Source organism: Lentinus tigrinus (genome assembly GCF_003813185.1).
Source record: "Lentinus tigrinus ALCF2SS1-7 unplaced genomic scaffold L226scaffold_56, whole genome shotgun sequence".
NCBI lineage: Eukaryota > Fungi > Basidiomycota > Agaricomycetes > Polyporales > Polyporaceae > Lentinus > Lentinus tigrinus.
In genome coordinates this window covers 81,480-92,818 of record NW_027137965.1, presented here as the reverse complement: position 1 = coordinate 92,818, position 11,339 = coordinate 81,480, and the positions used below count along the sequence as shown (strand labels likewise).

Below are 11,339 nucleotides of genomic sequence, written 5' to 3'. Positions count from 1 at the left end.
TAAGCTGTACAAGGACCTAGCCTTTACTGTGCCGTGTTCCAAGCGCATGACATCGGACGTTGCGATCTCCTAGGTACCATACGATACGCGTTGCATTGACCGCTGGAGACATGATAGCGGTCGATCTTACCTCCGAGATATTTTCGCGCGTTTTAGATACCTCTAGAGCCTGTCAGAATCAGCGTGACGGGGCCGGAAAGCCTAGGGAAGGTCATACTGGATGCTGCGGTAGTTGAGGAGCGCTTGAAGATACAAGGCCGGGAGTTTGCCGAAGAACGTGTCGCTGGTGGCAGTGTTCTCTTGTACGTTAGGGCCAGTGTAAGTATCGCGTCCATCGTCGGCCGCCATGACTGCACATCCCCGCAAGGCCGCGCACAACATTGGATGGAGTGCAGCACTTCATACTCAACGATATCTTGATGAAGCGCTTCGAAGGCTGAGTTGAAATCTGGAACTCACAACTCGAACGTAGGCCACCTACACATTTCAGAGGCCGATTGACCGTCCCGGCGGAGTTCACTCGATATTCGGACTGAACCATCATCTCCACTAACATACTCGCAGGGATATGCGATTTGTAACATGGTTGCGTAGGGGCCACTGCTAAATGCCAATGAATATTTGGACCTGAGTGAACATACAAAGTATATTCGTGTAGAATACGAGAGGGGACATGCAGATTTGGGGTACTTACGCTATATTCCTCCCGCGCAAGATCTACGGCAATTCGACAGCAGTACAGCTCGCGTCGATATCTGACCGGTGACGGTAGGAGAAGACAAGTAACGGCCTTGCTTCAATCAAGGTGGCACGTGTCGACCCGGGTTACCTGAGCCTTGTCAGCGTGAACAGATGTCCAGAGGATCAAAGCCTGGTGACTTGCCATCTAATGTCTGAGTTTCACAGCGTCGCAAAGTCGTGCTGAAAGAGTGCCTGGGTCATTGAAGTGTAGGTGCCACATGCAAGACGACGAGGCCACGGAACGTGCCGGATACAAAGAATCCGAAATATACACACAGACATTGCGATACAAACATACGGTGGCGTATGCAGCGTCCCGTTACTTGGCACCGCTAGCAGAGTAGTTCAGTGAAGATCTGCGTCGATTAAGCGATGCTGGTTGCACGTACCAGTCGAGGATACCAGTTGGGCTCCTGGCCCGGAACCCCCAATCTCCGTCCGACTGCTTCAACCACCTCCGGATCCAACGGCGCCAGCATACCCTGCCATGTAGCATCATCTCGTAAAGCAAAGACGTAGTGTTGAGGTACGAGATTGCCGTCGATGATAGGTAGCAGGCGGTTGCGGAGGGGGACAAGGGCAGGGAACTCCGAGTAGATGAGGCCGGGGAGCATCGCCGACGTGGTGAACTCCAGCCTTTTGAGGAGTTTGTCGGCTTCATCCAGGCTCAGTGTGGAGAGCCTGTCCTTGTAGGCAAGCTCGCAGTACCAGCGAGTCCAGCGCCGGCGACACTCGAGGAAGCCGTACGCGGTCTGGGGAGCAGGACGAGGATGGACACGAACGCGCCTGTAGTCGTACGGTCGATCGAGTGGTTCAGGACTGGAAGGCTGGGAGGAGATCTGGGTTGCGACGTCTGACATAGTTGGTCGTTCGTGAAAGGACGCGGTTGCAACTCTGGCTCAATTCCGACAAGGGCGTTCGCTATGTAGATCGCGTTGTCGTCGCACACCTTCCGCATCCACGGCGTCCAGTGTTGGAGTTCACACAGAGAAGGAGAAGGAACAGGAATCAAATATCGAAGGCGAGCGCAGCGAGACATACTCAAAGAGAGCAACCAGCCAGACTTCAGCGACTTATTGGGTGACTCTCCGTAAGCTGTTTGGATACGAGTTATGAATGTTCAAACCCGGCCGGAGCATATCTTGAGATTCCGAGCGTGACAATTCGCAACTCGGACGGATTTCTTGAAGTTGGATGAACCTTTCGTCCGCATTCTAAAGGCTGGGATCTGAATAGGGGGTACCCCCCTTATTCAATCGACCAAACTGCCCTCCGACGAGCCTCGAATGTGTACTTCACTACGAAATGGGCGCTTCACATACCTAACCCGGGCATGATCTGGTGACCTGGATCTCAACCTCTTCCAGACCATATAAACACATAGGACAACAGCCTGATGTTATATCACTATTATCAACCTCCTTCCAACTGTTGAGGACACCTTTAATAGGGGATGAAGGACATCGCAATGATGGTCGAAGATGGGCGAGGGAGGTCGCAATCAGTATCTGATCTGGAGTAAGCTGTCTCTAAATCGGACTTCAAATACATTACGGTCTGTGATTGCATCTCGTTTTCGGCCGGGTCACGTACTTCAGACTCCGACATCTAGTAAAAGCTGTATCCAAATCCTTACGGAGAGTCACCCATTGTCCTTGTACATAAGTAATGGCATTGTAATTGTTTGAAAGACGGAGGCTTCAATTAAAGGATTAAGCGAGCCACGTGGCACGTGTCGGCTCGGATTCGAGCGGGTTACCTCCTCCTCCTCGTCGACTCACCATTATACCCCGTCCCCGCTTCTCTCCCCGTCGCGCGCACCGTCGAGCTCGTCGACGCCGACGGCGCCCACCGCTTGTCGCTTTGTCCGTTCGTAGACTTATCCGCCCATCATGGTGTCCCAGCATCGCCAGCAGCTGTCGAGGCTCTTCATCCCACCCTCGCTCAACTCCCAGCAGCCCATGTCCTTCGCCGAGAACCCGCCCATGTTCTCTCCAGCGTTGCCGACGTCGATACAGCAGGGCATGCACCCGCCGTTCAACATGAACGGGCCCCCACATCCCCTCCAGACCCCCATGCAACCCAACTTCTTCCCACCACAACCAGGCGCGCCCGGTCGGCCGTCGATGCATCGAAGCCACCCGAGTGTCATGCAGCTCGCCGCCGCAGGCATCCTCCCACCGCCTGGAATACCCATGACACCGCTCGGCCAAGCCGGCTTTCCCCAGCCCATGGTTCCTGGACTTGCGCCTTTCGCTCCGCCGTTTGTGCCCAGAAGCAAGCGTTCGGCGAGCATGAGCGTCGGAGGTCCCCCGAAGGCGGTATTGGGAGGTCCCCAGAGAAAGGTCAGTCCGATGCCGGCGACGCCTGCTGCAGCCGCAGCCCAACCTGCTGCACAAAAGCCAAAGAAGGTCATTGTCAACCTGCCGCGCGAGACGATCCCGGGAGAGGGCGACGAGCCCCCGACGCGTGCCTCCTTTGCAAGAATGCCTCTCGTTCCTTCCGATGTGCCCGTTCAGGGCGAAGTGAGGTATCCGGAGACCAGCACCGTCGAATTATACCCACCAGATTCTTGGAGATACCATTTGCCGCCCACAGTTGATGTGTTCTTGCCGGGCAAGGTGCGTGCGTTGGTGGTTGTTCTCCGTGGTAGCTGCTCACCGTTTAACGCAGGCCGCTTGGGATACCATCAAGCAGAGGATCATAGAGGAGAAGTTGCAGAAGCTGGGGGTCGAGCGTGGAAGCGGGAGCACCGTCCCTCATATACACGCCCCGCATGCGCGTGCTGCCTCGGTGAGTCCGACGCGTTGCATGCACACTGTCCCTCTAACGTGGCGCCGCAGATCTCGTCTCCGGCCGACCCAGCGCTTCTCTTTTTCAAGCTGAACAAGTTGCAACAGTCCCAAAACGCATCTGCGTCCAACTCTCTTTCTACTTCCCCGCAGCCGCCCACGAACCTCTCCCCATCTCCGAACCAGCTCCCGCCTCGCTTGCAACAGAATCGACACGCCCACAGCATCTCGCTCGCACAACCTTCGTCGCGTCATTCGCCGTTGTATAACCCGTCTGGTGCGTTCAATCCTTTCGGGCCAAGTGCGACACTTGGCTCTGACCAAGTCTTCGCTCGTGATTCTCCCGCACCACCGTCTTCTGCTCCCCCAGAGATCATCCATGCTCCGCAAGGACGTGTCCCAACCAGCGTTGCATCGCTCGCCCCACCTACCTCTTTGTCCCGACCTGAGAGTCGACCCGACTTTCTCCGTGGGTTTGGTGTGGAAATCCCGGAGGAAGAAGAGCCAGAGGAGGAGGAGGAGGAGATTGCGGTACAGGACTTGGGTGCCGACGACGCTTCGGAAATAGGTGCCGCAGACGTTACGATCAACTCGGCAGAAGGCACGGAGCAAGATGGCGTCAGCACGGTGGCGCAGAGCAGGATACACTCGCGCCATGTCTCGAAGTTGTCGGCTGCACTGTCGTTGAGGTCTGTTGGTGGAATGGTGGGGGATGAGGAATTCGTTCGGGATGGACGACTGCCGCTTCAAAGCCCTGGTGGCGAGGTAGAGGTTGAGGACCTTGATGCTGGCGAGGACGTCGACCCCGATCAAGAGGCGGTTGGCGAGTGGACTGGGTCCGAAGACCTGCCCACGAACGAGACGTCGGACGATGAGGTAGGGTCCTCTTCATCGTCAAAATTCGGTGCAGCAGGCTGACACGTGCGCAGAGCATCGGCGAGTGGTCAAATCCCTCTGACGAGGAACGGGCGCGCCAGGAGCGTCTCCATCGCCGTATGATGCGGCGCGTCAAGCAGGTCAAGCAGGAGCTCGAGATTCCTCGAAGAATACCGAACTTCCCCCGCCCTCCTCCTATGCCTGACGTGGCCGCAAGCCAGGACGACGATATTGTGTCAAACCCGAGCGACGAAGGTCACGGACCCTACACCGATTATTATGCTCAGCAGTCTGCTGGTGGCAGGAGACCGCTTCCTCCTCTCCCCCACTCTCGCAGCGGTTCACAGTATTCTGCTCAGACGGGACATGACCCAGCACTCGCCCACTCTCGTAACGCATCAGAGCAGTATCTTACTCCCGGTGGACTGCAGCCCCGGCCTGCTCAGCTACAGGCCCCTCGCACAGAGTCTCTGAATCCGTTCGCCAAACCCTTCGTCTTCGGTGCCAGTCGCCAGTCAGGATCATGGGCGGCAGGGGCGTTCAGTGCCTCTGGAACACCGGGTGGTATCACTCCTCCGACTCACGGCCGCACGCCGTCTCTCGGCAAGCCCCTCAACGCTGCTGCGCAGGAATTCAAGCCTGGCGGGTTCACGTTCCGTCCTCCTCCAGGGGTTCCACAGCTCACCTTTGACACTCCCGCCGCCCCCGTCGCGCGTCCACTGCCAACGCCGCCTGCTGTTCCTGCACCGGCACCTGTTCGTGCTTCGCAGGGACGAGAGAAGAGGCAGAGGAGGTCGAGTGACATGGACGAGGATAGTTCAGATGAGGGTGTCAACACGATGACATCGTTCCGCTTCCCGCCTCCTGCCGACTCTGCACCCGCAAGACATTCTGCTCCTGCGAGCCCACCCACGACCACGGTCGGAGCCAACAGAGATGGTGGCCTCAACGCAGCTGCCAAGCCATTCGTGTTCTCGGGTACGTACCCATACCTCTCGCAGAAGAAGGACAATGTCCCGCAGTCTCCGGAGTTCAGCGAGGACGAGGAGAACGATGAGAACAAGCCTCTCATGCCTGTCCCTGTCGCCATGCCTGTGCCTCAGATCGGCGCGGAGGAACTCCCCTTCCCGCCCACCGCGAAGCCCAAGCGCGCGCCTATCCCGCTCGACTTCAAGCATCCCGTTTCCACCAATACGGTGCCTGCTGGTCTGTTCAAGGCCCTTGTCAACAACGAGGACGGCGAGCGTACACGCAGGACCGTCCGTTCGCGTCTCAGCTCGCGCGATATCTACGAGCACAGCCCTCGTCCGTCGCTCGACGACCTCCACGTACCGCCTATCTCCCAGCGCATTGGCCGCCCACGCCTGTTCACGGACCCCGGCTCTCCAGCAGTCGAGGATGTCTTCAGCGTTCGTCGCCCGCGTCGCTCGTCGCTTCCACCGAGGCACCATGACGACGACGACGAGACCATGTCCGACATGTCGGTTGGACCCATGAACCTGTCGAAGCGCATTGAGATGCAGCAGTACGAGCAGCGGCTGGAGAGGCTTCTTGAGGAGAAGTTTGAGACGATCAAGAGGGCACTCAACGAGTACAAGGTCGCCACTGCTCCTGCTGCCCAGCCACTCAACTCGTCCACGGAAGCCGCGATCTCGGAGGTCCTCTCACTGTTCCGTTCTCAACTGCAGGAGTCTGCTGCGCGTGGCTTAGATGATAGCCAGATGGACGGGCGTGGCGAGTTTGACTTTGAGCTGCTGAAGAGCATTATTGAACAGAGCCACGAAGAGTCTCGGGCGGTTTTGCAGCGGGAGATCACCACGTTGTTGAAGTCTCAACCTCAGAGCCAGGCCCCGGTGTCCCGCGAACGCGATACGGAACTGAAGCAGCTCATTGAGGACCTTGGCAACAGGACGATCAGCACGCTCGCTTCTGCGATGTCTCAACTCGGTGCACGCATTCAGGCTATGGAGACCTCCCGCGCGCCCTCGACGAACCACGAGCACCTCTTCCAGGACCTGTTCCAGAAGCTCCTCCCGCACATCGCTGCCCTTCGTGCGGAGCCGATCGACTACGACATTCTCACCGCGCGCCTCGCTCAGGCCGTCAAGCCGAACATCTCGCAGCTCATCGACCTCGCGTCGGACAAGCGGGAGACTGCAGGTCTCATCGTCGACCGCCTTGTCCCTATCCTGCCTTCGCTCCAGCCTCAGATCAACCTGGATGCGGTGGTTGGCCGGCTCACGTCGGAGCTCAGGACGATCGTGGGCCCGCTGGATGCCCACGAGATCAAGGAGCAGGTGTCGGACCTCGTCGTCGAGCGTCTCGATTCGCGTCTTGCTGTCCGCGACCGTGCGCTCAACATTGACTCTCTCTCGGATAAGGTCACGGAGAACGTCCGCGCGCTCGTTGCGCCCCTCGCGGAAGTGCAGCGCAAGGTGGAGGAGCTTGCTAGCAAGGAGCCTGCAGTTGTCTCGCAGCAGCTCGACCTCTCGGCCGTCCAGGAGGACATTCTTGGCGCCCTCGCCGACCTTCCCCAACGCCTGTCCGCTGCTACTGAGGCGCTTAGCAGCGCGCAAAGCGAGTTCAAGACACGTGCAGACCGTGTCGAGAAGGACTCGGGCTCGAGTAAGGCCCTCAGGAATATCGAGAATGTGGTTTCGAGCTTCGCCAACGAGCAGAAGAAGCTGGTGTCGCAGAACCAGGAGTTCTCGGAGTTCTGCAACGACATAATCAAGCATATCAACGCCCTCCCCGAGGCCATGGTCGAGGCCACGAAGGTCCTGCAGAATGCTCATGCCGACTTTGCTGCGCGCGATACCTCCCAGAAGGATTCGGAGGAGATCCGGAGGCTCATGTCTTCAAACGCTGAGCTCCAGATCCAGCTCGCAAAGGCGCGTGGTGCGCACGGCCAGGTCCGTGTCGAGAAGGAAATGCTCAACGAGCGCGTCAAGGCGGTGGAGGGTGAACGCGATCGACTCAACTCGCGCTTGGAGACGCTCCAGGACTCGATCTCGAACAAGGCTGCGGAGACAGTGGCGTTGGAGGCGAAGAATGTCGAGTTGGAGCAGGCTCTTGCGCGTGCGTTGGAGAGGCTCAAGGATGCGGATGTTAAGGCGCAGAGTCAGACGGAGCGGATCGCGGTGCTTGAGAAGTCGAAGGATGAGCTCAACCTGGATAAGCAGCAGCTCAGGGCGAAGGTGTGTTCAGTCGTTATGCTTCTGTGGATGTCCTCTTATCGTGACGTTTGTTTCTACAGGTTGACGCACTGGAGCTCAAGGTATCCTTCATTACTCGCGAGAAGGATTCGCTCGCGGACGACCTCGCCGACCAGAAGAGGCGAAACGATGAATTGGCCTCACAAGAGAGCAACTGGGACGAGCTGCGTCGTGCGGCTGAACAAATCCAGACGCTCACGACCCTCGTGGGTCAGGTTGATGCCGAGGAGCTGAAGGAGCTTCGCCGTATTCGCGATCGTAGCAAGGTTCTCGAAGGGGAGCACACCGCTCTCCAGCGTCGCGTGAAAGAGTACGAGAACAAGGCCGCGAACCACGAGAAGATTGTACAAACGTCGAGGCAGAGTCTTCTCCAGGCAAGGCAGCGTGCGGAAGAATGGGAGAAGCGTGCAAAGGAGGAGGAGAAGCGTGCCGATAAGGCGCAGACGAGGGTGGACGAGCTCGAGCAGTTACATTCGCAGCTCGATGCGGATTACGCGCTTATGAAGCTTCACCTCGAGGAGCGAGATTCCGAAGAACGCGTAGATAAGGTACGTCTGTCCTACCTTGGCAGACATATTTCTTCCTAACAACATCTCCAGGATCGACAGAACAAGCTGCTCGACCAGATCGCCGCTCTCGAGGCTCAAGTTGCGCGCTTGCAAGCTGAAGTGGACAAGGCCAAGAAGCCCAACACTGTCCTACAGCCACAGCCTGTCACTCGTTATCAGAACGGCAAGACGCACCCTCCGCCGCGTCCCGACTCGCGTGCAAGCACTATCTACGACCATAGTCGTGCAGGCACGCCGAAGGCTCAGCACAACGGCACGACGAACGACGTCCGTGTCGCCACTCCCCCGCAGCCATCCGTCCGCGACTCCATTCACGCCCCATGGAGGCAGCCTGCAACCATCCCTACGTTCACACCCAAGAGCAGATACAATACCCCTCCCAATTGGCGCGGCTTCCGTGCGCCGTCGCCTTCGCCCAGTGTCGTTTCCGCGGTGCCCACGCAGGGTGAGGATGGCTGGTGGTCGTAGAACGAGGTTATTTGCATTTCATAGGATACTAACTTGGTGCCATATCTCCAAGTACTCACACTATCTCTCATCTCTTCAATTGTCGGATTGCTCTCACATATGCATGCATTGGTTTTCCGGTCGCCGTCGTCTCTCATCCTCATCCCCGACTCTGTTTCACCGTATTCATATCGTATCTAAAACTACCTCATCCTCACTTTTATACCACCCTTATATACCGTACGTACATCGCTGCTCCCTTCCGAATTGTCTTCTTGGCCTACAGTCTACTACCAATATCCCACCCCAACATATCGCTCGTACCTATCCGTACCTTCACAATGGTTAACACAGTGGAGTAATGCTGGGTAGCTTCATCCTTGTTGTACGGTCTGGAATTCATTGCATTAATCCGGAACTTTCACGGTGCCCGCAATCAACTTTGCTCCGATGTCTATCAATTGCAAGGCTAATTAGGACAGTACCGGTCGAATGCTGTGGAACGGATCATCGAGCCAGAGCGGAGCATACTAAACTCTCGAAGAACGAACGTCTCGACGTTCCAGTATATGTCTGCGCGTACGAACAGGGAGAGATAGTCGTTGTCTAAGGAGGGGCCGTCCGTCCTCCTGGTGCAGGTTGTCAGCTCTGGAGGCCTCGGCAACGCTGGAGAAAACATGGGCACGTTCTTGGCAAAGGAGATGGGCTACTAGGAGTTGAGTGAGGGCGGAATGAAGAGCCTCGATAACTGCTGGCGATGCGCGACACCATGATGGGCGGATAAGTCTACGAACGGACAAAGTGACAAGTGGTGGGCGCCGTCGGCCTCGACGAGGACGCTGCGCGCGACGGGGAGAGAAGCGGGGACGGGGTATAACGCTGCGTGTCCAAGAAGGAGTCTCCCGCTCAGCCTATCTACCATGGCATCATTCGTGGCTGTATTCGCCCTGGTTATCGTCTTCGTTGTCCGTGACCTCCCCCTCCGGAATACCGTACGTCTCAACGTAGGCATTCCCCTCGAAAGGAACGGCAACGTCTGTGTCCAGGGCCTTGAGCAGGAGGCGAGTCTTCTCGCGTTCAGCAACAGCCGCATCCACATCCACGTCGCAGAGCTTAAGCTTAAGCATTTCCTCGAGCACCGCAGGTGCCTGCTCCAGGGCTGCGCGTACCATCGCAATGATGTCCCTACGTATCTGCCGCAACATAGCGACCGCCTTGGAATCCGTAATCTTCATCAACCACTGGTCGGCAAGGTAGTCCTTGGACGGCAAGCAGGTAGGATCGGCGGGTTCTTTGACGGGAGCGGGGATGATGATGAGCTTGTCATCCGCGCGCTTATAAGCGTAGTAGAAGCGGACGTTGAGTCCAATGGCGGACAAGCCGTACACAGACGTGATACCAGGGACCATCTCTTGGACGGCGACGCGGAGGCGGCGTCGCATCTGCGCGTCGGCCTTCACACGTCCTGACTTGGGGTTCAGGACGTCAGGATCCTTGAACTCGACCATGAGCAACGGCATGTCCTTCCAGACGATGACGAAGAGGATGCCGGTGTCGACGGCATCGGATTGATGGTGCTCCTCAGTCGCCAGGACTTCCTCCCGGACGTAGAACCCCAGGGACGCAGGGAACATCTCCAACAACAGCATCCTATAAGCCTCCTTGTAGCGTCGCTCATCCCGGGGCGCTTTTCTCGCAGATCGCTGGCCTTTAATCGTCTTGACTGGCGTTGTGAGAGGTATGGGGATCATGTGAAACGCCAGGTGGAGGGGCCACTTCAGCCTCAACAGGTCAGCGTTGCTACAGAAGCATGTGTTCAGTACATGCAAGACGACTGACAAATTGAGTTGCTTACGAGGTATGTTGATATATCTCCCAAATCCTCTTTTCCAGAGTCATACTTGCAACAGCCTCTAAGCTGCAGGGTTCAGTCAGAACGTGGACATCGACAGAGGGACTAAGCTTACTTACTGCGCTTTCAATTCAATCATGAATTCGTCATAATCTGCTCGTTTGTCGCGTTCAACGGCGACCAGGCGTCCCTCACGCTTGCGTTTGGGGTTGGTCTTCAGCGGAGTGACTGCCTGCGCAGATCGACGAGGCACGACCGATGTGTCATCCTTTTGCATCTTATGTAGAGTTGGTGAGGCGGGAGGGCAAAGGGTGGTGGAGGTCAGAAAGATAGAAGCGTGGGTGGTGATGCTCGCAAGTGTAGGTGGGAAGCGTGAACCACAACGGATGCCTTACTAAGGGCGCCTACGCGCCCAAGTTGCTTGACTTCCTTCCACATCCCCCCTCGCGAGTACAAAGCGCATATAGTCAACCAAAACTCTCTACACTGTATTCTCTTCCTTATGGCGAAAATATCTGGCAAAAATCCTCCTCCGGGAGCTGCTGGCAAGGACGTCTCTGCCCTAATTCTCTCGGATCCCGAAGAATCCAAACTGTCGGAACGGCACCGAAGACCGTGGTCCTGCGCGTGCTACCTTTACGACCTCGACCTTCTCGTCAACGGAGACAAGGCTCTGGTCAATCTTGTACTGCATCTTCTTCAAGTTCCCTTCAAGCGCGTTCATGCGAGTATTCTTCGATGCTCGCTCAGACGTTGCAGCGTCTGCAGAGCGAGCTCTGCACTTGCACTTTGACGAGCCCGTGCCAGGCCTTGTGCTTGCCGACCGCGAAGCCCCCGTGTTCCATGT

At 57.2% G+C, this 11,339-nt stretch overlaps 4 protein-coding genes across 4 annotated transcripts; 1 reads left to right on the top strand and 3 right to left on the bottom strand.

The window, feature by feature from the left end:
- Nucleotides 1-544: 544 nt before the first annotated feature.
- On the bottom strand, nt 545-1,697 carry L226DRAFT_540404 (uncharacterized protein). Its single transcript, XM_067681865.1, has 5 exons — nt 1,131-1,697; nt 1,018-1,073; nt 884-933; nt 695-829; nt 545-627 (listed from the first exon to the last, which is right to left on the bottom strand). The coding sequence occupies exons 1-4, from the start codon at nt 1,599-1,601 to the stop codon at nt 801-803; spliced, it is 606 nt and encodes a 201-aa protein (XP_067529333.1). The 5' UTR covers nt 1,602-1,697; the 3' UTR covers nt 545-627; nt 695-800.
- Nucleotides 1,698-2,511: 814 nt separating this feature from the next.
- Nucleotides 2,512-9,070, top strand: L226DRAFT_540402 (uncharacterized protein). Its single transcript, XM_067681864.1, has 7 exons — nt 2,512-3,362; nt 3,415-3,534; nt 3,585-3,810; nt 3,904-4,409; nt 4,463-7,606; nt 7,666-8,172; nt 8,224-9,070. Exons 1-7 carry the CDS (start codon nt 2,634-2,636, stop codon nt 8,659-8,661), a joined length of 5,670 nt encoding a protein of 1,889 aa, XP_067529332.1. The 5' UTR covers nt 2,512-2,633; the 3' UTR covers nt 8,662-9,070.
- L226DRAFT_315348 (uncharacterized protein) lies at nt 9,050-9,442 on the bottom strand. Its single transcript, XM_067673844.1, has one exon. It carries the CDS (start codon nt 9,317-9,319, stop codon nt 9,110-9,112), a length of 210 nt encoding a protein of 69 aa, XP_067529331.1. The 5' UTR covers nt 9,320-9,442; the 3' UTR covers nt 9,050-9,109.
- L226DRAFT_315347 (uncharacterized protein) lies at nt 9,443-10,824 on the bottom strand. Its single transcript, XM_067673843.1, has 3 exons — nt 10,612-10,824; nt 10,496-10,558; nt 9,443-10,440 (listed from the first exon to the last, which is right to left on the bottom strand). Exons 1-3 carry the CDS (start codon nt 10,767-10,769, stop codon nt 9,567-9,569), a joined length of 1,095 nt encoding a protein of 364 aa, XP_067529330.1. The 5' UTR covers nt 10,770-10,824; the 3' UTR covers nt 9,443-9,566.
- Between the last annotated feature and the right edge of the window lie 515 nt (nt 10,825-11,339).